The following is a 26723-nucleotide window of genomic DNA, read 5'->3' as shown; positions in this document are numbered from 1 at the left end:
GCAAACAGTAAGATGAAAATGAACTAAAGTAATGAGATTATATATATATATATATATATATATATATATATATATATATATATATATATATATATATATATAATCTCATAAAGTAATGAGATTATATATATATATATATATATATATATGTATGTATATATATATATATATATATATATATATATATATATAATCTCATTACTTCATTTTCGTCTTACTGTTTGCCTCATTTTAAACATTGCAGGCTATTTGGTTTTTATTTTAAACGATTTGCTTATTGATATTTTGTTTTCAACATTTTCCTTTTCTTTCACAAACACAGGAAGTGAGAATATTATACATTTGTAAAAGTTATGATATGAATGAGTGTTCAGTAAAAGGCGTGGAAAAAGAGCGTGTTTTACATTTAATCAATGTCAATGCTTGTTAAGCATATCTGAAACAAATAATACCACATGTAGGATGGTGTAAGCACATGGTAAAAAAAAACGATGATTTAAAAAAAAAGTGCGGTTCCCCCTTAAACTCCCAGGCTTTACCTGAACAAGTCAGCTGCGTGTGAATTCTTCCACCCAGTAGGGGGCGCTGTGACGTAGTCAACGCTCCAACTGGACCATCGAAGCAGTCTTATGTTGTCTGTTCCTTTCAGGAAAATAAAGCTAGGTTTAATCGACCGTGAACGTTCTTTCCCCAAATAATGCTCACATTCACGTTACACGTTTTAAAGCGAAAATTCAACCGGGACTAAAATGTGTTTAACCTAAACATATTTATTTGCCGGAATACGAAACGGACATTTAATCCCCGTTAACGGTCAGATAGGTGTTAGCTACCAAGCTAAACATCGAGTGTAATTTGCTTTGTACTACAACTGCTGCGTGCTATTTACTGTACTATTTGTACTCATTTGAGGTGACTAAAAATGTTGCTTTGAACGTAGCACGGTAGGGGAGCAGGCTACTCCACGAAGAGGGTAAGTAAAAGGAGCATTTTGTATGTGAACTTAATTTATGATCATGTTCCACCTCTGTTTCCACTTCCTAGAACGCACCAGCCATACTGTTGAGAGACAGTTGAATAAAAGAATGGATCAAGTTTACCAGACATACATTCACATTGCAGCGAACGCTCCCCGTAGTTTTGACCGCAATGATGCAGAAACTTTGCACTCTGGTGGGGAACGTTCGAAATCTGATCCAGAGCTGACGAGAAAAATGATTATGCCTCGACACATGGAGGACCACATTTTTGGAAATAAAGCTGCTATTGCTCCGAAGAAGATGAAACTGAGTGAGAAGGAACAACCAGGACCAGATTGTGTAGCCACAACTTCCAGGAACAGAGTAACTACATTTTTGCAGGAGCAACAATGTCCCAGCTTTATGTTAAAGGTAAGACTTAGACAATGGCCTATCAGCTGTCTTAAGTTTCTCGTAATTATTAATATTCGTGTTTATGTTCACCCAGTGCAATATGTTTAAGTCACCTGTTCCAAGAGAGGCTCCAATCCCCAGATCAGGTCAAGAATTGCTGGAAGACCATCACCCTCTGAAGCAACCAGTGAAAGCTCTGCTGAAGCATTCAAATGGTCATCCCAGTGTCTTTGTATCAAACCACCCGGTTAGTACATTTGTCAATATCAATCAATACAATTATAATGTAATGTTAAAATTAGATGCATTCTATGCTTAAATTTGCAAAACATTTCTATCGCCATCCATGAGTCATGGTTGAGCTCTCTTTCCACCAAGTGGTACAGTATGGGTTTGTATTTCAATCAATGTTTATTTATATTGCCCTAAATTACAAGTGTCTCAAAGGGCTGCACAAGTCACAACGACATCTTCGGTTCAGATCCCACATCAAGGCAAGGAAAAACTCAACCCAGTGGGATGACAATGAAGAAACCTTGGAGAGGACCGCAGATGTGGGTGACCTCTCCCTCTAGGGCGACTGGTGCAACGGACGTCGAGTGGGTCTAGCATAATATTGTGAAAATCCAGTCCATAGTGGATCTAACATAATAGTGAGAGTCCAGTCCATAGTGGGGCCATAGTGAGTTTTAAGATGAGACTTAAATGTTTCTACTGAGGTAGCATCTCTAACTGTTACCGGGAGGGCATTCCAGAGTACTGGAGCCTGAATAGAAAACGCTCTATAGCCCGCAGACTTTTTTTGGGCTCTGGGAATCACTAATAAGCCGGAGTTCTTTGAACGCAGATTTCTTGCCGGGACATATGGTACAATACAATCGACAAGATAGGCTGGAGCTAGACCGTGTAGTATTTTATATGTAAGTAGTAAAACCTTAAAGTCACATCTTAAGTGCACAGGAAGCCAGTGCAGGTGAGCCAGTATAGGCGTAATATGATCAAACTTTCTTGTTCTTGTCAAAAGTCTAGCAGCCGCATTTTGTACCAACTGTAATCTTTTAATGCTAGACATAGGGAGACCCGAAAATAATACGTTACGGTAATCGAGACGTAACGAACGCATGCATAATGATCTCAGCGTCGCTAGTGGACAAAATGGAACAAATTTTAGCGATATTACGAAGATGAAAGAAGACTGTTTTAGTAACACTCTTAATGTGTGACTCAAACGAGAGAGTTGGGTCAAAGATAATACCCAGATTCTTTACCGAGTCGCCTTGTGTAATTGTTTGGTTGTCAAATGTTAAAGTGGTATTAATAAATAGGTGTCGGTGTCTAGCAGGACCAATAATCAGCATTTCCATTTTCTTGGCGTTGAGTTGCAAAAAGTTAGCGGGCATCCATTGTTTAATTTCATTCAGACACGCCTCCAGCTTACTACGATCCGGCGTGTTGGTCAGCTTTAGGGGCATGTAGAGTTGGGTTTCATCACCACAACAGTGAAAGCTAACACCGGATTTGCGTATGATGTCACCTAGCGGCAGCATGTAGATGCTGAAGAGTGCAGAGCCAAGAACCGAACCCTGGGGAACTCCACACATTACCTTAACATAGTCCGAGGTCACATTGTTATGGGAGACGCACTGCATCCTGTCAGTACGATAAGAGTTAAACCAAGACAAGGCTAAGTCTGACATACCAATACGTGTTTTGATATGCTCTAATAAAATTATAATCGACTGTATCGAAAGCAGCGCTAAGATCAAGAAGCAGCAACATAGATGACGCATCAGAATCCATCGTTTGCATTATATCATTAGTCATTTTTGCGAGGGCTGTCTCCGTAGAGTGATTTGCCCTGAAACCGGATTGAAAGGGTTCACAGAGATTGTTGGACGCTAAGTGTTCATTTAGCTGCTTTGCAACCATTTTTTCGAGGATTTTCGAAATAAACGGAAGGTGGGACACCGGCCGGTAGTTTACCATGAGGTCAGGATCGAGGTTAGGTCTTTTGAGCAGAGGATGAATAACCACTTTTTTGAATGCTAGGGGAACAGTGCCAGAGGAAAGTGATACGTTTATAATATTTAGCACTGATGGACCTAATAATACAAAAAGCTCCTTGATAAGTTTCCCAGGAAGTGGGTCAAGTAAACATGTTGTTTGTTTTATCCCATTTACACGTTTTAGCAATTCTTCTAATGTTATTTCATCAAAAAGAGAGAGCTAATTTTGGAGGGCAATATCCGTCGTATATACAGTCGTATCTGTGTTAATAGAACCCAGTTGTAGCTGGGATGCGTTGTCTTTAATCTCCTTTCTAATTAGTTAAATTTTCTTATTAAAGAAATTCATAAAGTCATCTGCCGGGTGGGTGGAGCTACTGGGAGGAGTCCCTTGTTGGGTTAGCGATGCTACTGTACTAAACAAATATTTAGGATCTTTTTTGTTGAGGCGGATGAGATTTGAGTACCGTAGTATTTAGCTTTAGCTAAGGTAATCATGTGTTTATAAGTCATTAAACTATCACTCCATGCTTGATGGAAAACCTCAAGTTTAGTCGCGCGCTATTTGCGTTCCAGCTTTCTACATGATAATTTATGAGCTCTAGTTTCTTCTGTAAACCATGGGGTACGCCTTTTAGGGGCCCTTTTTAGCTTTAGCAGTGCTATACTATCAATGGTTTCGCGCAGGGCGTCGTTAAATTTGTTTGTGAGGTTATCAATAGAGCCCACATAATTTGGGAATGGTGCCATTACCGAAGGCAGTAGGCCAGCAAGAGTCATCGTTGTGGCAGCATTAATGTTGCGGCTGCTAAAGCAGTTATTATTATTAGCTTGTTGACAATGAGTCAGAACTTCGAATTTTATAAGATAATGATCGGACATTACTTTAGTATACGGGAGTATCGTAACTTTGGAGGTGGTGCCCCCCAGACAAGCACTAGATCTATCGTATTACCGTTGCGATGCGTGGGTTCATTTATTATTTGTGTAAGACCACAGCTATCAATTATAGTCTGGAGCGCCACGCACGGAGGGTCCGATGGGGTATTCATATGGATATTAAAGTTCCCCATTATGATTATATTGTCGGCGTGCGCCACTAGATCAGCGACAAACTCTGAGAATTCACTGATAAAGTCCGAATAGGGCCCTGGGTGGCGGTAGATAACAGCCAGGTAGAGAGGCAGCGGTGTGACAGACCTCATAGTAAGCACCTCAAACGATTTATATTTATTATTTAGGTTAGGGGTAAGGTTAAAGTTTTCATTGTATATTAGTGCGACCCCCCCCCACCCCTTTTAAGGGCAATATGCGCATTCGTATAGTTAGATGCCTCATTCAGCGCAAAAAAATTGTCTGGTTTGAGCTAGGTTTCGTTGAGACCAATGACGTTGATGTCTCTAATGACCTCATTAACTAATAACGTTATGGGAGACAATGATCTTATGTTTTAAAAAGCCCATATTATAGGTAGTGGGCTTTTTTGAGGAGTTTTTCTTGAAATTATCCGTAGTAGCAATATTAATAATGTTGCTTTTATTATGCGCAGTGCGCTTTAAATAATTTCGACAATATCTAGGAATTGATATGACGGGAATTTTCAGATTGTTTGCTTGGTGCTGCGATACACTGAACGCATCATAATTTGCCACATCAGTAGAATGCATGTCCACCTCAGAAAGTCACTGCAGAAAAAACATTATGTGAGTTGTGTATTATTCTAAGAGAAATGCTATGTGTGCAGGGATTTTCCAGTCTAGCTTAACTGACTCCCCACCCGGACTAGCAGACTCTGTACCGTATTTTCCGCACTATAAGGCGCACCGGATTATTAGCCGCACCTTCTATGAATTACATATTTCATAATTTTGTCCACCAATAAGCCGCCCCGGACTATAAGCCGCGCCTACGCTGCGCTAAAGTGAATGTCAAAAAAACGCTGCGCTAAAGTGAATGTCAAAAAAACAGTCAGATAGTTCAGTCAAACTTTAATAATATATTGAAAACCAGCGTTCTAACAACTCTGTCCCAAAATGTACGCAAATGTGCAATCACAAACATAGTAAAATTCAAAATGGTGTAGAGCAATAGTAACATAATGTTGCTCGAACGTTAATGTCACAACACACAAAATAAACATAGCGCTCACCTTCTGAAGTTATTCTTCATTCGTAAATCCTTCGAATTCTTCGTCTTCGGTGTCCGAATTGAAAAGTTGCGCAAGCGTGGTATCCAAAATGGCCGGTTCCGTCTCGTAGAAGTCATCGGGAGTCAGTGTCGCTGTTGTTCTGTGAATCCTGCCTTCCGGAAAGCTCGGACCACAGTTGTGACCGAAATATCTGCCCAAGCATTTACGATCCACTGGCAAATGTTGGCGTATGTCGTCCGAGGCTGTCTGCCCGTCTTAGTGAAGGTGTGTTCGCCTTCGGAGCTGTGTGAAAAAAGCCACCCGGCCTCTTCGCGTAAACTTCCCTTAACCACTCGCTCATCTTTTCTTCATCCATCCATCCCTTCGAGTTAGCTTTTATGATGACGCCGGCTGGAAAGGTCTCTTTTGGCAAGGTCTTCCTTTTGAATATCACCATGAGTGGAAGTTAGCATGGCAAGCTAGAACCACAGTGAAGGATGACTTCTCATTCCCTGTGGTGCGAATATTCACCGTACGTGCTCCCGTTCCACAGTGCGGTTCAGTTGCTGTGAAATACGGTAGTACCGTATTTTCCGCACTATAAGGCGCACCGGATTATTAGCCGCACCTTCTATGAATTACATATTTCATAATTTTGTCCACCAATAAGCCGCCCCGGACTAAAAGCCGCGCCTACGCTGCGCTAAAGTGAATGTCAAAAAAACGCTGCGCTAAAGTGAATGTCAAAAAAACAGTCAGATAGTTCAGTCAAACTTTAATAATATATTGAAAACCAGCGTTCTAACAACTCTGTCCCAAAATGTACAAATGTGCAATCACAAACATAGTAAAATTCAAAATGGTGTAGAGCAATAGCAACATACCGGTAATGTTGCTCGAACGTTAATGTCACAACACACAACACACAAAATAAACATAGCGCTCACTTTCTGAAGTTATTCTTCATTCGTACCGGTAAATCCTTCGAATTCTTCGTCTTCGGTGTCCGAATTGAAAAGTTGCGCTAGCGTGGCTTCCAAAATGGCGGGCTCCGTCTCTTCGAAATCATCGGATTCAGTGTCGCTGTTGTTGTGCAGCAGTTCTGTGAATCCTGCCTTCCGGAAAGCTCGGACCACAGTTGTGACAGAAATATCTGCCCAGGCATTTACAATCCACTGGCAGATGTTGGCGTATGTTGTCCGGCGTTGTCTGCCCGTCTTAGTGAAGGTGTGTTCGCCTTCGGTCATCCATTTTTCCCACGCAGTTCGCAGTCGTGATTTGAATGCCCTGTTGACACCAATATCCAGCGGTTGGAGTTCTTTGGTTAATCCACCCGGAATGACGGCGAGTGTTGTATTTGTGTGCTTCACTTGTTTTTTGACACCATCTGTGATGTGGGCGCGCATAGAGTCATATATCAACATGGACGGAGCAGCGTGAAAAAAGCCACCCGGCCGCTTCGCGTAAACTTCCCTTAACCACTCGCTCATCTTTTCTTCATCCATCCATCCCTTCGAGTTAGCTTTTATGATGACGCCGGCTGGAAAGGTCTCTTTTGGCAAGGTCTTCCTTTTGAATATCACCATGAGTGGAAGTTAGCATGGCAAGCTAGAACCACAGTGAAGGATGACTTCTCATTCCCTGTGGAGCGAATATTCACCGTACGTGCTCCCGTTCCACAGTGCGGTTCAGTTGCTGTGAAATACGGTAGTAATCCGTGTGCGGATGGAGAGATTGCGTCTTTTTATGACCCGGATCGTTTAGTAGGAGCCATTTTGTGGTCTTTACAGATGTAAACAGGAAATGAAACGTACGGTGATATCCGCGCGTTTTTTCTTCTTCTTCCGGGGGCGGGTGAAGCGCTTCCTGTTCTATGGGGGCGGGTGAAGCGCTTCCTGTTCTATGGGGGCGGGTGCTTTCCTTGGCGGTTGCTTGCGTAGAAGAAGAAGCGCTTCCTGTTCTACCGGGAAAAAAGATGGCGGCTGTTTACCGAAGTTGCGAGACCGAAACTTTATGAAAATGAATCGTAATAAAGCGCACCGGGTTATTAGGCGCACTGTCAGCTTTTGAGAAAAATTGTGGTTTTTAGGTGCGCCTTATAGTGCGGAAAATACGGTAATCCGTGTGCGGATGGAGAGATTGCGTCTTTTTATGAACCGGATCGCTTAGTAGGAGCCATTTTGTGGTCTTTACAGATGTAAACAGGAAATGAAACGTACGGTGATATCCGCGCGTTTTTTCTTCTTCTTCCGGGGGCGGGTGAAGCGCTTCCTGTTCTATGGGGGCGGGTGAAGCGCTTCCTGTTCTATGGGGGCGGGTGCTTTCCTTGGCGGTTGCTTGCGTAGAAGAAGAAGCGCTTCCTGTTCTACCGGGAAAAAAGATGGCGGCTGTTTACCGAAGTTGCGAGATCGAAACTTTATGAAAATTAATCGTAATAAAGCGCACCGGGTTATAAGGCGCACTGTTAGCTTTTGAGAAAATTTGTGGTTTTTAGGTGCGCCTTATAGTGCGGAAAATACGGTAATTGCCTGTGACCGGTCTGGCTCTAGTGTAGTTATTCAAGTGTGACTCAAACAAAAATCTGTTTCTAGACAGAATGATGGCGCCTTCCTGGTTAGGGTGAAGGCCGTCTCTCATCAACAAGCCCGGTTTGCCCCAGAAAGAGGGCCAATTATCAATAAACATTAGTCCCTGTTGTCTACAAAAGTTAGCCAGCCACTTGTTAAGCGAGACTAATCTGCTATATCTCTCATCATTGCCTCTCAAGGGCAGGGGGCCAGAGACAATTACTCGATGCCTGGACATCTTTCTAGCGAGATTACAAGTCCTAGCAATGTTTCTCTTTGTAATCTCTGACTGTCTCATCCTAGTGTCATTGGAGCCAACGTGTACAACTATGTTTGCATAGCTCGTGGTGCGATTAGCCTGTCGTGCGTGTTTACTAGGCCTGTTGCGAGTTAGCTCCCTAAGATTAGCTTCAATGTCAGGTGCTCTGGCACTGGGAATACACTTAATTGTGGCTGGTTTTCTAAGCTTTATGTTTCGGGTGATGGAGTCCCCTATGACTAAGGTGTGGTGCCCGGTAGACTGGGGTGTAGGACTAGCTAAAGGGCTAAATCTATTATGCGTCTCAACCGGTTCACCGTTGCTTATAGGCCGCTTAGGCCTGCTATAAACTGGGCTAGTTAGCTCGCTACAGATAATGCTAGCAGATGTGTCCGCAACATCTAAAGTTACGAGATTAGTCTGCTCTAACTGGCGGACACGGCCCTCTAACAGAGCCAGCCTATCCATGAGAACGGTGCACGAAGCGCAGGGAGCCATACTCACGGTATTTTTGTCACCGAGGGAAGTGCTCGCGGTATGCGGGGGCAGATTCCTTCAGACCGGCACCGCCTTCTCCGCGCTAGCTTCGTTAGCTTAGCAGCTAGCTAGTTGAGGGAGGGGTGGTGAGACAGAGATCGGGTGATTTGCAAGTTATATAGGACTACTAAGTATGTTTGGGAAGTAGTAAAGAAAGCTGTAAAACAATTAAAAGCACACAGATAGAACAATACTTAGCTTTTTCGCAACAGCGAGCAGTCACTCCCGGTATTTGAATGCCATTGTGCTAGTTTTGCACCAAAGGCTATCAAATTACAACAATAATGTATGGGTTGTTAATCTGCACCAAATAATATCAAAATTACAACACTAATTGATTGTTTGTTAATCCATCCATCCATCCATTTTCTACCGCTTGTCCCGTTCGGATTTGTATTGGAAAATGGAGTCGACCACAAGTTCTTAGGTTACAAACAAGTTCCGTTTCTACGGCGCATTATGAGTCAATTTTTAGAGTAAATCAGAACTCATACCTAAATTAACTCTTAATACTCTACTTGTTAATACACCAGGGTATCCATCTGGTCTTAAATAGTCTAATATCCAATAATTATAATTTAAGCTATTAAAATGTCTTAAATCTTATTAAAAATCTCGTAAAAAGTCTTAAATACGACAATGAAATGTCTTAGAAATAGATTAACGGTATGTTCATGTAAAATACATGCATAATAAATTTCTGTCTCACATAAGTATAATGTATCGATTTTTGAGGGTGTATATAATGTGCTTTCCTCCACGATGGGCGACTTTGAGGTTGTTTTTGTCACGTGTAATGATTTGATATGAAGCACACTGCAACTTCTGCAAGATAACTTTGGAACTTAAGACATTGGAATTCCAGGGGAAATCATAAAAATGGCCATTACACAGTTTGCCAATCATTTTACTTTTTGAAACCGATACCGATAATTTTGAAACCGATACCGATAATTTCCGATATTACCATCCATCCATCCATCTTCTTCCGCTTATCCGAGGTCGGGTCGCGGGGGCAGCAGCCTAAGCAGGGAAGCCCAGACTTCCCTCTCCCCAGCCACTTCGTCCAGCTCTTCCCGGGGGACCCCGAGGCGTTCCCAGGCCAGCCGGGAGACATAGTCTTCCCAACGTGTCCTGGGTCTTCCCCGCGGCCTCCTACCGGTCGGACGTGCCCTAAACACCGATATTACATTTTTTTTAAAGTATTTATCGGCCGATAATATCGGCAGTCCGATATTATCGGACATCTCTAATTACAAGTCATGCATTTCTGTATATTGTGCCAAGTAAATACCACCCAATATGGGTTTAATGCACATACATACAGTACCAGAAACTGCATTTAGCCGTGCTAATGTTGGAACTCATTTCCTCAGCATATATGCATATTGAGAACGAATTAGGCACTGACACTACGTGTATCCACATAGGTTTTATTTGTCGAAAATATATTTTGCCCTGTCAGTTGGATGAGACATCGACGTGCAGGCTGACGGGCATATATTTCCCCCGCCTATATGTCAATGTGTCATTGACCAGGCTAGCATGCTACTACACTAGTGTGATGGTGCTTCGCTCCTAAGCATTCGTTGCACGAACATACTAGCTTTTATTAGACAAGGTCATAGACTGGACAATATAATTGAATACAAAATGTCCATTTCCATTTATTACAAGTAATAAGAAAACGTAAATGTCTTATTTACCTATCAAGGAGGAAATTAGTAAGTTTGGCGTCAGATGAAAAAATATTAGTCTGCTTTCAATCGTCTTCATCTTTCAAAAGCATCCCGATACATATCCTTGTTTTGTTCATGGCTTTGTCATGAATAAGTTGAGAATCATAACGACACCTTTTAGATTTACTAAGTTCTGACATGTTTAGTAACTTTACCAGTGGCCGTAGCTCGACGAAGAGGGCGGTGCACTACTTGCAACCTGGATGTGACACACTCACAGACTTTCTAATTGGTTAAACGGTAGAGGGCGGAGCATCGAAATTAAACAATAACAAGATTTCGGGGCTGTAAATCTAATTTTGAAATGAGCACATCCCGGCTGAACTACTGTTATCGGTTATAGAGGTATTTGAAAATAACAGGATTTATTAATGTCTTTTGACATATCAGTGCCATTTAATGATGACTTGACATGAAATTATTACATATGGCGTAAAACATATGACTGTTGCTATGTCAACATTGTCAGTCAATATACGACACTTAAAGAAGTGTCGTATACTGACTGACAATGTTGACACGGCAACAGTTGTTACTATATTTCCTCTCGCCAATTCTAACCTACTTTTTAATTTCAGTGTACTTTCTGCTGTAATATGGTTCCATCAACCCTTCTTAAACTTTACTGAGCACTAGGGCTGGGCGGTATGGACCAAAACTGATATCCCGGTCTTTTTAGGCCGAATCGCCAAATATAATATATAACGGTGTTTTAAACAAAACATGCAAAATGTTTAGTTTAAACTTAACACCACATTACTGTTACTATCAGTTTTCTGAAAATTACTTTGAAAAAGTAATTATTTATAGTCACTCGTTACTTAACCAAAAAACTTAATTTATTTACTAATGGAATTACTTTTTAATAAATGTAATTAATTACTAGGGAAAGTAATTAATGTGTTATTTAAAAAACCTTTAGGAAATGTCATATGCAGTTGAGAGAAGTTTATGAGAGCAGCGCGTGCATGCGTGTGCCTTTTGTGTCAAGCGACTTGTGACGTCAGCAAGGGTTTCAGCTGAACTGTATTTGTTAGCAGTGGCAGTTTTGACGGCTGTTTTGTTGAAACTTTTCACCGGCTTGTGTTACCTCTGGTTAAAAAAGAGGAGCCGCCGGAGCTACGGTGCGGACATGTCAGCTGTGCGTGAAGGGGAATGTGGCGGGGGGTCGGAGGCAATGTGCGGTAGCGACTCCGGACATGTGCCAGACCCTTCTTCAGCTATGGTGCCTGTGCGCCGCACCGGCCGCAAACGGCCGTAACAAAGGCACATCAAATGATACCGGTATGGCGGTACTGTCTCAAATATATATATTTTAAAAAAATACCAGTATTAACTGTGATACCAGTATACCGCTCAGCCTTACTCTATATTCTACTTCAAGCTAGTTCAACGGCTAGCTTAGCTATTAGCATGCCTTCTTCTGCTTGCTCTTTCTTGGTGTGTAAAAGTTTAGCCTCGTCCTAATACTTAATAATGATACTTAGGTTATTAAGAAATGTAGTTTATTTGCCATAATGGAGGTGATTTTTAACTTCGGAGAGCGGCTTCACACTGTATATATACACAATTAGCTGCTAGATTGTCAGTCGGAGAATTTAAAATAAATACAAAACTAGCACAAGGGGATCTGTGTTTGTGCTCTTGACTTAATCTATAGCGGAATAAAGGAAACGGAGGGAAACCTCTGTCAGTCATTCACTAGCTTTGTCTCTGTAAGATTGCGAGCACACATAGAAAACATAAGGTAACATAGTAGAAATTATATGGATCAGGCCCAAAATCCAATCAGTTCTTCCTTATCCCATTTCCTGAAAGTTTCATGAAAATCCATCATTAAGTTTTTGAGTTATGTTGCTGACTAACTTACTCATTAACAAGCTGACAAACCAACAGTAATGACTGCATTTAGATACTCTAAGGTAATTATTGTTTTGCTCATAGTTAATAGAGCAAATTTACAGTGATTACATGCCCATCTCTACCCAAAATGCTAACCGGATCACGGTCTCCCCATTCCAAACTGTAGCGTTGTGACAAGTTAATGGTGCTTTCAAATCTCTTGTTGTACAGTTAAAAGACTACTTTAACGCTGTTTTGATTCAATCATTTATAAGTAACATGTCTGTAATTTTGATCTTCTGCCAGGTTCCTGATCACAGGGCCATTAGACCTCTTGCTGCACAATTATTTCCCAGACCACCACCTATTGCAACGCCTCCTCGCAGTTCAAGTGTTACTTCACCAGACCAGGAGGAGAGTGACGCCAACAAAGGATTTGAGCGCTTCCTAAGCTTGCTCAACAGTGGAGTCAACATCGAACTGCTAAGTAAGATTGTCAACGATGACAGCGAAGATCTCCATTCAGAAGACGGGTCCGTGAACATTAAGCCCAATGATGTCGAAGCTGCCGGGGGGGAGGGGGAAGGGGAGTCGGCGGGGACTTCGCAAGAGGTTTCCCCGGTTCCCCAAAGGCGCCCCATGGATAATTTTCCACTCGAGCAGTCTCGAGATGACACTCTGCGCGTGACGTTGGACCAAGTGATATCAATTGATGGGAAGCTGGTTCGCCCGGGGATAGAGCGGCGTTTCCCTTACTTTGCATTAATTAGGCACAGATTATACAGAGTGAGTTGTGACACTCAGACAGGAGAGGAAATCACCCAATTGCTGGTGCCAAAAAGCCGTCGGAAAATGATTTTCAAGGCGGCACATTTCAACCCGATGGCTGATCACTTGGGGTATGATAAAACACTCAACCGGGTATTGGCCCTTTTCTATTGGCCACGCATCCGGGCAGACATGCGCCGCTGGTGCGCGGCTTGCTCAGACTGTCATCAAGTTAACCCAGCGGCCTCTAGGGCGCCTTTGCGGCCATTGCCACTCATAGAAGTCCCATTTGAGCGAATTGGCATGGACCTCGTTGGACCATTTGACCCGAGCACCCAGGGATATCGTTTTGCGCTAGTCCTGGTGGATTGTGCAACACGCTATCCTGAAGCAGTACCGCTGCGCTCCATCTCTGCAAAGAGTGTCGCGCAGGCGCTGTTTCAAGTTATCTCCCGAGTCGGAATCCCGAAAGAGATTCTGACTGACCAGGACACGTCCTTTATGTCACACACGTTAAAGGAGCTGTACGGATTATTGGGGATCAAATCCATTCGGACCAGCGTTTGCCACCTGCAGACTGATGGGCTGGTAGAGCGGCTGAATAGAACCTTGAAATCCATCATCCGGAAGTTCGTACTCAAGGACAAACCAAATTGGCATAAATGGTTGGATCCCCTGTTTTTTGCAGTGCGGGAGGTTCCTCAGTCCTCCACAGGGTTTTCCCCATTTGAACTGTTGTTCGTCAGGAAGCCGCGCGGGGTGCTGGACCTAGTTAAAGAAAGCTGGGAGGAAGGTCTAAGCCCCAGTAAAAATGAAATTCAATATGTCATGGACTTGAGAGCGAAACTCCACACATTGGGGCACTTGTCACATAATAATTTGCTCCAAGCCCAAAAACGTCAGCAGAGCCTGTATAACAGGGGTACGCAACTCAGACAATTTTCACCGGGAGAGAAAGTATTTGTATTACTCCCAACGTCCAGCTCTAAATTACTCACCGAGTGGCAAGGACCCTTTGTGGTCTCACGACAAGTAGGTGACGTGGATTATGAGGTCAGGCGGTGTGGCCGAGGCTTGGCAACACAAATATACCACCTCAACCTCCTAAAAAAATGGAAGGAGGCGGAGCCTGTCTCCATGGTAACGGCGATAGCGGAGAGCGAGGAGCTGGGTCCGGAGGTTCCTCCCTCCCCGAAGCCCTTCCCTCTCCTCTGTGATAATCATCTCACGCCGTCACAGAGAGCAGATGTGGCCACTTTGCCGCAGCGTTTTGCTGACGTGTTCTCCCCCATGCCAGGCCACACGAACCTCACCCAGCATCACATAGAGACCAGCCCAGGCGTGACTGTGAAGTCTCGGCCCTATAGGCTACCCGAACACAAGCGAAAAGTAGTTGGGGAGGAATTAAAGGGCGTTTTAGATGTTCCTATTGGCAGTGAGAACCACGTATGTAACAATTATACTCTGATACCAGAGGGAACAGAGCGGTCCACTTACGAACAGTCCTCCTGTGAGACACACTCACTGTCTGATGACGACAAGAACAGAAAAGACAGACAAAAGTGCTCTTTAAGCCTCAGTGATCGATCTAATTTCCCCCCAGCAATAGAGAACCAAAAGGAAAAAGAAAAACCAGCAGAGGTTGATGCGAGGTGTGAACTGCTTCAGAACATCCTAAACACTGTGGGCTTGAACCTGGAAACCGAAGAGCTGAGCAAACTAACAGAACGGACTGAAGAGAGACTGTATGGGAAAAGGAATGAGAGAAGTCCAGTGGGCACCAGCATAGTGGAGCATGACAGTACTAGTAGTAGTCACAGTCCCTCTCGCATGCAGATCTCCAACAGCAGGAACTCTATGGATCATCACAGGGAAAAGTCATTTTCCGAGTGCAGCGACTCAAGAAAGAGCAGAGAGGAACTTTCTTTATTTTCTTACCAAGATGATGCACCAGTACAGAGGATTTCTGGCAACAACCAAGATCTGCAAACCTTTGATGAAACCCATCACGCACATTCCAGCCAGGAGTGTAATACTGTTTCAGGTTACAGTTTGCCTGAGCATTCTCAATTCAATGCTTCTTTCAACGGTGACAACAATTCTTGCTGGACACACGCTCATGGTTCCGGTTCCATGTTCTCTTTGCCTTACTCATTGTATACAGACCACTCCCACCCTTTAATTGCTTCCGCAGACTCTGAGTTACGCCACTATAATTACCACTCCCATGAACATGTCTATAAGAATCCAGACCTCTCCTTGAGCGAATGTCAGTTTGGCTCAAACACTGGCCCAGGTTGCCTGCAAACAGTTGAACTGTCACGCCATAGTGCTAAACGAAAAGCTAAAAAAAATAAAAAGAAAAAGAAAAAAAATAAGATACATCTGTCGAGGAGAAGTAGTGGAAGGATACTAAAACCAATAAAACTGACAAGTGACCTTCCGAAGATGATGGAGCCTCCGCACGGCACGAAACACCAAGAGGTTGATCATCCAAGAAATGGGAAACAGCCACCAACAGAAGAGGAAATTAAGCAAAACTGGAAAAAAAAGGTTGGTACAATGTTTATTTTTATTTTTACATTAGATCATTCTGCTCTCTTTCCGATAAAAACGAGCAATATCCAATACTATGTTGATGTAGCCACCGAGGAAGAGCCCACCACCTGTCAATATGACGACGCGTATGTAGCAGTTACTGTAACCAAGATGGGAGACGAGGAAAGACTGGTGTGTTGTTTCCTTTAATGTTAATAAGATTAAAATGTTACGCAGAGGTATAGTTATAACAATTTTACAGACAAACTATACTATTTATAGTCACGGTGGAGAAGGGGGGGGGGCGCAAAATATTTTCTTCTTCCGAGGTGGGGCGTAACAAAATATTTGAGAAGCACCGCTATAAGTTGACCTACAAAACCGCAACATGGACACATAACACACTGTTAATGATATTGATTGTCTGCGTGTGAACTGTTTCACATTGTAACGACCTAATAGTTAGTATATGTGTGGTCTTTGAATTGTCCGACTGTTTTTGTGGTCGTGAACACACAAATAGCTGATTTGAGTGTGCGCGCCCTTTGGTGTGAATGAAAGAAAGCGAACGGTTGCTGTCAATACAACCTAAAGTTTGTTTGTTTTGGTGTGATTACGACAGAAAGTGATCAGTTTGCATGAAAGTAGTTTTGTTGCTGATGTTGTTTTGGTGTAGTTACAACCGACAGTAATCAGTTTTTCTCAATAAAATGATTGTTGATGCAGACCACCTCCTTCCCCTCCTTACAACGTCTCGGCTGATGTCGGCTGTCTGTTGTGACCACTTTTTGAAAATGATACAGAGGAAATTGTGTTCATTTTGTTTAGAGTTCAGGTTGGATTTGGATTGTGTGCGCTGCATAGATTTTCCGTGCGCGAAGTAAATCGGGAGCAGTGCGCAATTGCGCAGGGGCGCACCTTAGAGGGAACATTGCCTCACACTAAGCATTTGTTGCACAAACATACTAGCTTTGTTAAACAATATCATAGACTGTATTGGACAATATAGTTTACATACAAAATGTCCATTTCCATTTATTACAAGTAATAAGAAAACGCAAATGCCTTACTTGCCTATCAAGGAGGAAATGAGCAAGTTTGGCATCAGATGAAAAAATCTTCTCACCCTTCAATCGTCTCCATCTTTCAAAGGCATCCCCGATACAAATCCTCGTTTTGTTCCTGGCTTTGTCATGAATAAGTTGAGAATCGTAACGTCGCCTTTAAGCTTTACTAAGGTCTGACATGTTTAGTAACTTTACCAGTGGCAGTAGCTAGACGAAGGTGGCGGTGACACACTCACAGACTTTCTAATTGGTCAAACGGTCGAGGGCGTGAGATGGAAACAATAACAAGATTTCGGGGCTGTAAATCTAATTTCGAAATGAGCATATCCCGGCTGAACTACTGTTATCGAGTTATAGAGGTATTCGAAAAGGATATGATTTATTAATGCCTTTTGACATATCAGGGCTTGATTTGACATTGCATATGGCACCTTTAACTTGTGCAAAGCTGGACAGCCAGTTAACATCAATATTTCCTCCAATAATCACACATGGTTGGCCTTTTCTTGTGTTTTAGTCAAGTCATTTACAAAAGGTAAACATATAGGCTAATAGGATCTGGGACTTTTGGAGTGCCGATAGAAAGAGATGGCTCAGAAAAATAACGACAAATTGGAATGAGCGCAAAGAACCCTGAGAATGAGAGAGAGGTTTTGTGATTATTTAAAACTGAACACAGACTTTGGTGAAATGTTTACACAATCAAACGAAGCATATTTAGAAGGTAACTGCACTGTTTTTGGAATTTTATTTTATCTATTGTTCACAATCATTATTAGAAACAAGAAGACAAAAGGATGGGGTTTTTTCCGCTTTCCAGCATTCTGCTCATTCTTGGTGGCTAGCAATGCAGCTAATGAAAGCAATCAATTCTACCTCTAAATCACTTGCAATGCAATCAAAATCTGCAACAATACTTAATTTACGTACATAACAAAGCTGTAGCAACATTGTTATTGTAAGTGTAAACACTGAGGAACTCTTTTATTAGCATAATAACACATTGCCATGCTACGGTATTAGCCGTAAAAGCTAACTACGGCAAGAGATACGCTAGCTTCGACGTCAACAAGAAACACGTTTGAGTTTGTAATGCACAACTCTGCGATACGACACCAATTTGTACAGACTGATAAACATGAACAATAATATTACAGTATCCGTAAAGTATTAGCCCATATTTCATGTTTTGTTTGTACACAGCTAGCCAGATAGTTCAACTACAGTGCATGCGCTAACATGCTGAGTGTATCATGATCAATATTAAAGTGACTCACTCGTCTGGTCCAGCTGGCCGGGCACGTTTCCTGTTGATTTTGGGTACGCACTCCATTTATGTCAAAATAGCTTTGCTCCAAGTTCTGTAGTGTCAAAATCGCTTTCACCTCGCTCTCCCGGCTTCCGTCTGCTCCAACGTCTCACTCTTCTTTCGTGCTGGCTTCTATAAGCATCAGTATATTTAGCTTCAGAAGTATGAGGTTGTGAATCCTAATTTGTCTGTTACCAAGTATTCCAGGATTAGAAAACACACTGTTCCGTAAATAGGAACACACAGTTGATGCCAGAAGTCATACTGCTTTGGAAACAGAAATAAATGCGAGAGAGAAATCAGTCCCGGAAATGATTAAAATGATCAAAATACCGTAAGTATTGAACATATTACAAAATGTTATGAACGTGTCTGTTACTATGTTATATACCGTATTTTTCGGATTATAAATCGCTCCGGTGTATAAATCGCACCGACCGAAAATGCATAATAAAGAAGGAAAAAAACATATATACGTCGCACTCGAGTATAAGTCGCATTTTTGGGGGAAATGTATTTGATAAAATTTAACACCAAGAATAGACATTTGAAAGGCAATTTAAAATAAATAAAGAATAGTGAACAACAGGCTGAATAAGTGTACGTTATATGACGCATAAATAACCAACTGAGAACCTGCCTGGTATGTTAACGTAACATATTATGGTAAGAGTCATTCAAATAACTATAACATAGAACATGCTATACGTTTACCAAACAATCTGTCACTCCTGATCGCTAAATCCGATGAAATCTTCTTCCTCGTTGTCGCTTCTGGTATGCGGCGCTTCCTTTCTTTCTGCTGCTCGGTCACCGTTTTCTGCTGCATATTTCACTACGTCCAGCTTGAAATCTGCAGTAAATGATTTCCTTTTCGGTGCCATTTTTGTTCAGTTTTTATAAGTTACCACCAATGTAGAAATTATCCATTTTAATAGCTATGGCAGTAGCATATAGCAGTTAGCATCCCATGACCCACAATGCACTTCTGCCATGACCCTCCCCCGCCGAATTCTTATTGTTGACGTGTGTGTGACGATTGCTGACATTTTGCTTCGTCTCTTCCGTGAATTAGATTCAAATTATTTGATATTTTACGGTAATGTGTTAATAATTTCACACATAAGTCGCTCCGGAGTATATGTCGCACCCACGGTCGAACTATGAAAAAAAACTGCGATTTATAATCCGAAAAATACGGTATATACTTGCACTGTGTGTACGGTATAAACGTTTTAGAGGGCTTTGAAGGCTACAACGGTTACTCCCATTAGCCGCATCTTTCAATTGTTTTTTATTATCTTTAAAATCGTAAAACAAAAAAGACGTATGTTCTTGTCTCTCATAATGATTGAGAACGATAGACAAATAAAAAAATAAAAAAATGCAGTTCCCCTTAAAGAGCAGCAGACAAGCAGAAACAAGGTAAAAGTTTATTTTGGTAGCTAACATCCTATATTTGTCTTGCGTAACAAATGTTTTATTTAAACACATGAGATGACATGTTGGCATATACTGTCTGTGTCTAATGCAAACTTGTTTTATGTCCAAATAGTTCATTATGATCTATTACCTGGTTCATGTTTATCAGGCATCAGTTGTTTTTTTTTGTTTTTTTACTTAACTTTTTTTAATGTAAGAAATATATAGTGATACTCCCGTAAAAGTGCAATTTAAATATTATGTGCATTTATAAAAAGGAAAGGTCATTCGAAAATCCTTCCTTATTTAAACTACCGGTACATTCCTTAAATGTCGTATTGATGCTAGAAGGTGTATTTTATTCGATTACTCAATCAAATTAATTATTCAATAGATTACTCGATTACTAAAATAATTGATAGCTGCAGCCTTACTTACAAAGTCTCTATGGCGGAAGCATATTGCAAAATAATAAAATGGCGTACAGTTTAATTCCTGCTGATATCGTATCAAATCAATGTCTGTATCGACCAATGCTCAAGACTACAATATTGGTTCATATCAGAAGTAAAAAAAGTTGTATCGAACACTACTACAAATAATCAACAGTGGTATGTTTTAGTATTGGTATGGTATATGTTGACCTTCTGGTAATGCAATTTATTTTAAATTTGGTTGCTAAAGTCTCTAGCATCTAAAAACAGCATTGTTCTGTAGTTCTATGTGTACAGCATTCCACAAATTATGAATCTTAGTTTGGAACTCATTCTATGAATAAAGAATCATTTTGGATTATAATGAACTACAATCGAGCCAAATTTATTATGTGTATATAATTGATAATGCAATTTAATAACTCACGCTTTTTCATCTGCGGTTCCAGTAACTGTTACATCAGACTTTGTCATGAAGCTGGTGTACTGTCTGTAACCGGACTTGTGGTACCGCACTTCCATGACCACACAGTCTCTGTCTTCAATATGCAAGAGAATGCTACTGTCTTGCTTTATCCTGGCAGCGTTCATCAACTGGCCTAAAAATAAAAGATGATTAAATGGTTTGTAAGTGCTACGTGTAGTGTGTGTGTGTGTTTACCTGCTAAATGCGTTTGTGTCTGTGAAAGATGGTCCCTCTGCTGTTTGCCTCCCACAGTAATTCTCTTGTCCGTTTTCTTGCAAATGATACAAATGGCAGGGAGCACAGTGCCAGCAGAACCGATAGGCAGGCCCGTCTTCGATCTTATAGTTTTTTCTTTGGAATGTCACTTGTCGACCCTGAGCGTTGTCCGATGCCACTGACTCATCTTGACCCACATCCAGCCGTTTGGACAGTTTTTAGGCAGAATCCAAACGCTTCTTATCAATGAACTGCCGGTAACAAGTCGGGTGAAGCCCAGCGTCATCAGGAATATCTTTAAATTCAACATCGATACAGGATTTGAATGTCTCGGCTACTTTAAGAGACTCGCCATCACAGCAAAGCCACAGTTTTAAACAATTCCTGCAAGTATCCCACCTTGTGATAGTGAAATCATTCACCTTTTCATTCCTACAGGCGTTACATGCATGTAGCATATTTTGTTGTTCTTTTTTCGAACTTTTTTAAGGTGTTTCAGCTGTTTTAGAGTATTTTCCGCTTCATCGCTAGACGTTGTTGACATCGCCATCTTCGATCCGCGCGGCTACCTGATTGGTCGAATGTGAAGCACGTGACAAAAACGTCACCTGTTGGGACGAAAATATTGTTACGCCAAGCAAGAAATAATCCCGACTTTAAACACTAATATAAAAACTTTCCTTGGATGTCCAGTGGAGAACTTATTTTTTCTCGTTGAAAACCAAAATATCTTTTTTAAGAACCAAAAATGATTTAGTGCCCAGACATGGGAACGACATGAAACGAAAAACGGGTTCAACTTACGGCCTAACATAACATTTTTCAAATGTATCAGACATGTGTTCACACATGAAGCAGCTCAAACTTATTTCAATGCAATAATTATGTGTAGTTGTTTATTATTCCATATGATGTTGGTTCTTGGCAAGTAAAACCACCCTGAGGCCATTGGAAACTTTGCACAAACAATCGCTCAACATTCTCGACCGAAAACCACACCATCACCACTTACTACATTTCCATGCACTAAATAAGTCTGATTTCTCAAATAGTTCGGTATTGGGTTTTTTACACGCCTATGTGTGAAGTTCAAGTGTCCACGCACACTCTTTAATGCAGGGGTGTCAAACTTATTTTAGCTCAGGGACTGCATAAAGGAAAATCTATTCCCACGAGGGCCGGACTGGTACAAACATTGCATAATAATTTAAAAATAAAGACAAGTTCAAAATTGTTTTCTTTGTCTAATTTTGGCCAAAATAGAAAAGCACATTCTGTAAATGTACATATCGTAAATAATCCCCTTGGCAAAACACTTTAAGTTAGTTGAAAATTCTGAGGGAAAAAAATGGTGCAGTTTGAAAAACACCATGAAGAACACAATACACTTAGACTTTGTCTATTTACAAAGCCATTACACTTTAAGCACTTCCTGTTTAGCATTCTCATGTTGGCATTTCACCATTAAAGACGTGTTTGGCAAAGCAATCGAGTGTTTCCTCAATCTGCCGCATTGGTGACATCCGCAAGTGTCATAACACATTCATTTATCATCATTCAAATATTACATATACATATACAGTGGGGCAAAAATGTATTTAGTCAGCCACCAATTGTGCATGTTCTCCCACTTAAAATGATGACAGAGGTCTGTAATTTTCATCATAGGTACACTTCAACTGTGAGAGACAGAATGTGAAAAAAAATCCAGGAATTCACATTGTAGGATTTTTAAAGAATTTATTTGTAAATTATGGTGGAAAATAAGTATTTGGTCAATAACAAAAATTCAACTCAATACTTTGTAATATAACCTTTGTTGGCAATAACAGAGGTCAAACGATTACTATAGGTCTTTACCAGGTTTGCACACACAGTAGCTGGTATTTTGGCCCATTCCTCCATGCAGATCTTCTCGAGAGCAGTGATGTTTTGGGGCTGCCGCCGAGCAACACGGATTTTCAACTCCCTCCACAGATTTTTTATGGGGTTGAGGTCTGGAGACTGGCCAGGCCACTCCAGGACTTTCAAATGCTTCTTAAGGAGCCACTCCTTTGTTGCCCGGGCGGTGTGTTTGGGATCATTGTCATGCTGGAAGACCCAGCCACGTTTCATCTTCAAAGCTCTCACTGATGGAAGGAGGTTTTGGCTCAAAATCTCTCGATACATGGCCCCATTCATTCTTTCCTTAACACGGATCAGTCGGCCTGTCCCCTTCGCAGAAAAACAGCCCCAAAGCATGATGTTTCCACCCCCATGCTTCACAGTAGGTATGGTGTTCTTGGGATGCAACTCAGTATTCTTCTTCCTCCAAACACGACGAGTTGAGTTTATACCAAAAAGTTCTATTTTGGTTTCATCTGACCACATGACATTCTCCCAATCTTTGCTGTATCATCCATGTGCTCTCTGGCAAACTTCAGACGGGCCTGGACATGCACTGGCTTAAGCAGGGGGACACGTCTGGCACTGCAGGATTTGATTCCCTGTCGGCGTAGTGTGTTACTGATGGTAACCTTTGTTACTTTGGTCCCAGCTCTCTGCAGGTCATTCACCAGGTCCCCCCGTGTGGTTCTGGGATTTTTGCTCACCGTTCTCATGATCATTTTGACCCCACGGGATGAGATCTTGCGTGGAGCCCCAGATCGAGGGAGATTATCAGTGGTTTTGTATGTCTTCCATTTTCTGATAATTGCTCCCACAGTTTATTTTTTCACACCAAGCTGCTTGCCTATTGTAGATTCACTCTTCACAGTCTGGTGCAGGTCTACAATTCTTTTCCTGGTGTCCTTCGACAGCTCTTTGGTCTTGGCCATAGTGGAGTTTGGAGTCTGACTGTTTGAGGCTGTGGACAGGTGTCTTTTATACAGATAACCAGTTCAAATAGGTGCCATTAATACAGGTAACGAGTGGAGGACAGAAGAGCTTCTTAAAGAAGAAGTTACAGGTCTGTGAGAGCCAGAGATCTTCCTTGTTTGAAGTGACCAAATACTTATTTTCCACCATAATTTACAAATAAATTCTTTAAAAATCCTACAATGTGAATTCCTGGATTTTTTTTCTCATTCTGTCTCTCACAGTTGAAGTGTACCTATGATGAAAATTACAGACCTCTGTCATCATTTTAAGTGGGAGAACTTGCACAATCGGTTGCTGACTAAATACTTTTTTGCCCCACTGTATATATGTATATGTATATATGAAGTATGTGTACTTATATAGATATTAAATATGTATTACAACTACTGTATATCTGCTGTCTCGAGTGATCTGTGATCCGGTTCACACAGCTGTTTTTACACGTAATTTTCGATCACATTGCTTTAAGTCTGCGTATTAATTTCATACCAAATTGAAGAGGGATGTCTGCCAAATATGTAAGAATACAGTAGAGCCACATTTTCAAGGGTACTCGGAAATACACTTTTAATTGAAACCACTGTATTGTTTAGTTTACCGCAATTTTGTGTATTGTGTAATTTATGGACATTTATGGAATGTATTCAACAAAGAGTCTAATTTCAAGAAAAGTTTTGTTCCATAATGAACTTGTATAGTCTGCAGTACATTTTCTTATGAAATTGTCTTTATTTACGTACTTTGTTTCTGTGTGCTTTCTGTCCTAGTTGGAAGAATTTAACCAGAAGAACAAGTCTCACACCATTCCAAAATCGTGACACACAAGTAAGCCACTTATGCCATACTGTCACGTTTGAAACAGCAATGGGCCTTATGATCTTTTGATTGAGAAATTTGTGACATTTATTAGTTGAGTAGCAACATATTGGGTGCAACCAGGAGAGGCGCTCTTAGATCTGCATCAACACGACAGCAACTGTGTGAAGTTGAACTCTGGTTAATATTATTTTGATTACTAGTCATTATAGTGATATAATATACAGTCAAGCATAAAAGCATTCATACCCATGGCAAATTGTGACTAATATTTTGAATAAAAAGGTTAATTATGTCTTCTTATTTATATACTTTTCAAATGTTCTCTTAGTCAGACAATATCAATCAATCAATCAACGTTTATTTATACAGCCCTTAATCACAAGTGTCTCAAAGGGCTGCACAAGCCACAACGAGATCCCACATCAGGGCAAGAAAAACTCCACCCAATGGGCACAATGGAAAACCTTGGAGGGGACCACAGATGTGGGGACCCCACGGGCAACCGGTGCAAGTGAATATAGTTAATAATGTGAGATATTTTTGGTATTCTATCTAATATATCGAAAATATTGTCTGACTACAAGAACATTTGAAAAGTATAACAGCTTTTGTAATTAAAAGCTGAGACATATTTTTTCGTAATGACAACTCTTTTACATCATCTTATTTCCTGGGAGACACCCATGTAAGAAGAAGAAAAACACTTGCTAGTTGAATGAGAGTGACTCTAAAGGAGTTATATTACGGTAATAAAAATCCACCTTTCTTACCTGTTGGCACCTGTTATTGTGTTGTCATGTAGTTTTACACCAGCTCAAACAAACTACATTATTATATATATGTATATGTGTATATATTAGTGTTGTTCTGATACCAATATTTTGGTACCGGTACCAAAATGTATTTCGATACTTTTCTAAATAAAGGGGACCACAAAAATGGCATTGTTGGCTTTATTTTAACAAAAAATGTTACGGTACCGTACATTAAACATATGTTTCTTATTGCAATGTTGTCCTTGAATAAAATAGTGAATATACAAGACAACTTGTTTTTTAGTAGTACGGTAAGTAAGCAAACAAAGGCTCCTAATTTAGTTTGATGACATGCAGTAACATATTGTGTCATTTGCCATTCTATTGGTTTGTCAAAATTATTAAGTACAAGTGGTAGAAAATGAATTATTCTACGTGTTCATTTACTGTTAATATCTGCTTACTTTCTCTTTTAATATGTTCTATCTACACTTCTGTTAAAATGTAATCAATTATTCTTCTGTTTGGATGCTTTACATTAGTTTTGGATGATACCACAAATTTGGGTATCAATCCGATACCAAGTCGTTACAGGGTCATACATTGGTGTCCAGGCACATATATCCTGAGTTCATAAACATAATATACATTTTAAAAAAAAAGAAAGAGGTTGTGATGCCTAAAAATATTGACGTAATCATAGTAGTATCGACTAGATACGCTCCTGTACTTGGTATCATTACAGTGGATGTTAGGTGTAGATCCACCCATGGCGTTTGTTTACATTTTGACGCCTGTGAGCTACGGTGTGTAGTGAAGCATGTTTAGCTATTCCTCATCCTGCAGGAATGATACTTGTAAGAAACTTACTTTATTTGTCGCCATGGAGGCAAATATTAGTCATTTAGAAGTAGCTAAAACACTGCCGACTGCGGCTGAAATTTAGTTGCTAGCTAGCTAGCCATGTTTTAAAGCACCTCTTCCTAATATGCATGTATGTATTCATTTCACCCACTGTATAGAGTGTACATTTGTACAAAGTGTATAGGGTCACATTTGTACAGAGTGTATAGGGTGTACATTGTACTGAGAGTATAGAGTGTACACTAATATAATATATTTTTATATATTTACAAATTGTTTTCTTGCATGCACACATCGCACTGTATGGAATGGCCTCAATCTCGTTACCTTGCGTAATGACAATAAAACTGATTCTGATTCTGATTCTAAGGTGGTTTCAGTGTTATAACTTCACCTTTATCTTTAGTTTTAAAACCAAAATGTGTCCATTCTCCCTTTTCTGTCCACACACTGTGTGTACTTGTAAGTACCGTATTTTCCGCACTATAAGGCGCACCTAAAAACCACAAATTTTCTCAAAAGCTGACAGTGCGCCTTATAACCCGGTGCGCTTTATATATGGATTAATATTACGATTAACATTTGCCAGTGGATCGTAAATGCCTGGGCAGATATTTCGGTCACAACTGTGGTCCGAGCTTTCCGGAAGGCAGGATTCACAGAACTACTGGACAACAACAGCGACACTGACTCCGATGACTTCGACGAGACGGAACCGGCCATTTTGGATCCCACGCTTGCGCAACTTTTCAATT

At 40.9% G+C, this 26723-nt stretch overlaps 1 protein-coding gene across 2 annotated transcripts; it reads left to right on the top strand.

Annotated features, from left to right (window-relative positions):
• Positions 1–582: 582 nt before the first annotated feature.
• LOC133617252 (uncharacterized) lies at positions 583–26442 on the top strand. Of its 2 annotated transcripts, XM_061977133.2 has the most exons (5): positions 585–973; positions 1045–1391; positions 1468–1620; positions 12758–15772; positions 24298–26442. In XM_061977133.2, the coding sequence occupies exons 2-5, from the start codon at positions 1086–1088 to the stop codon at positions 24346–24348; spliced, it is 3525 nt and encodes a 1174-aa protein (XP_061833117.2). In that variant the 5' UTR covers positions 585–973; positions 1045–1085; the 3' UTR covers positions 24349–26442. The 2 variants fall into 2 exon arrangements, with proteins under 2 accessions (XP_061833116.2, XP_061833117.2); XM_061977132.2 differs by lacking the exon at positions 24298–26442 and having other exon boundaries at positions 583–973; positions 12758–20292.
• Positions 26443–26723: the final 281 nt, after the last annotated feature.

This window comes from Nerophis lumbriciformis, linkage group LG16 (genome assembly GCF_033978685.3).
Source record: "Nerophis lumbriciformis linkage group LG16, RoL_Nlum_v2.1, whole genome shotgun sequence".
NCBI classification, from domain to species: domain Eukaryota; kingdom Metazoa; phylum Chordata; class Actinopteri; order Syngnathiformes; family Syngnathidae; genus Nerophis; species Nerophis lumbriciformis.
Note: the sequence above shows the minus strand (reverse complement) of the source record. Positions and strands in the feature narration are given on the sequence as shown.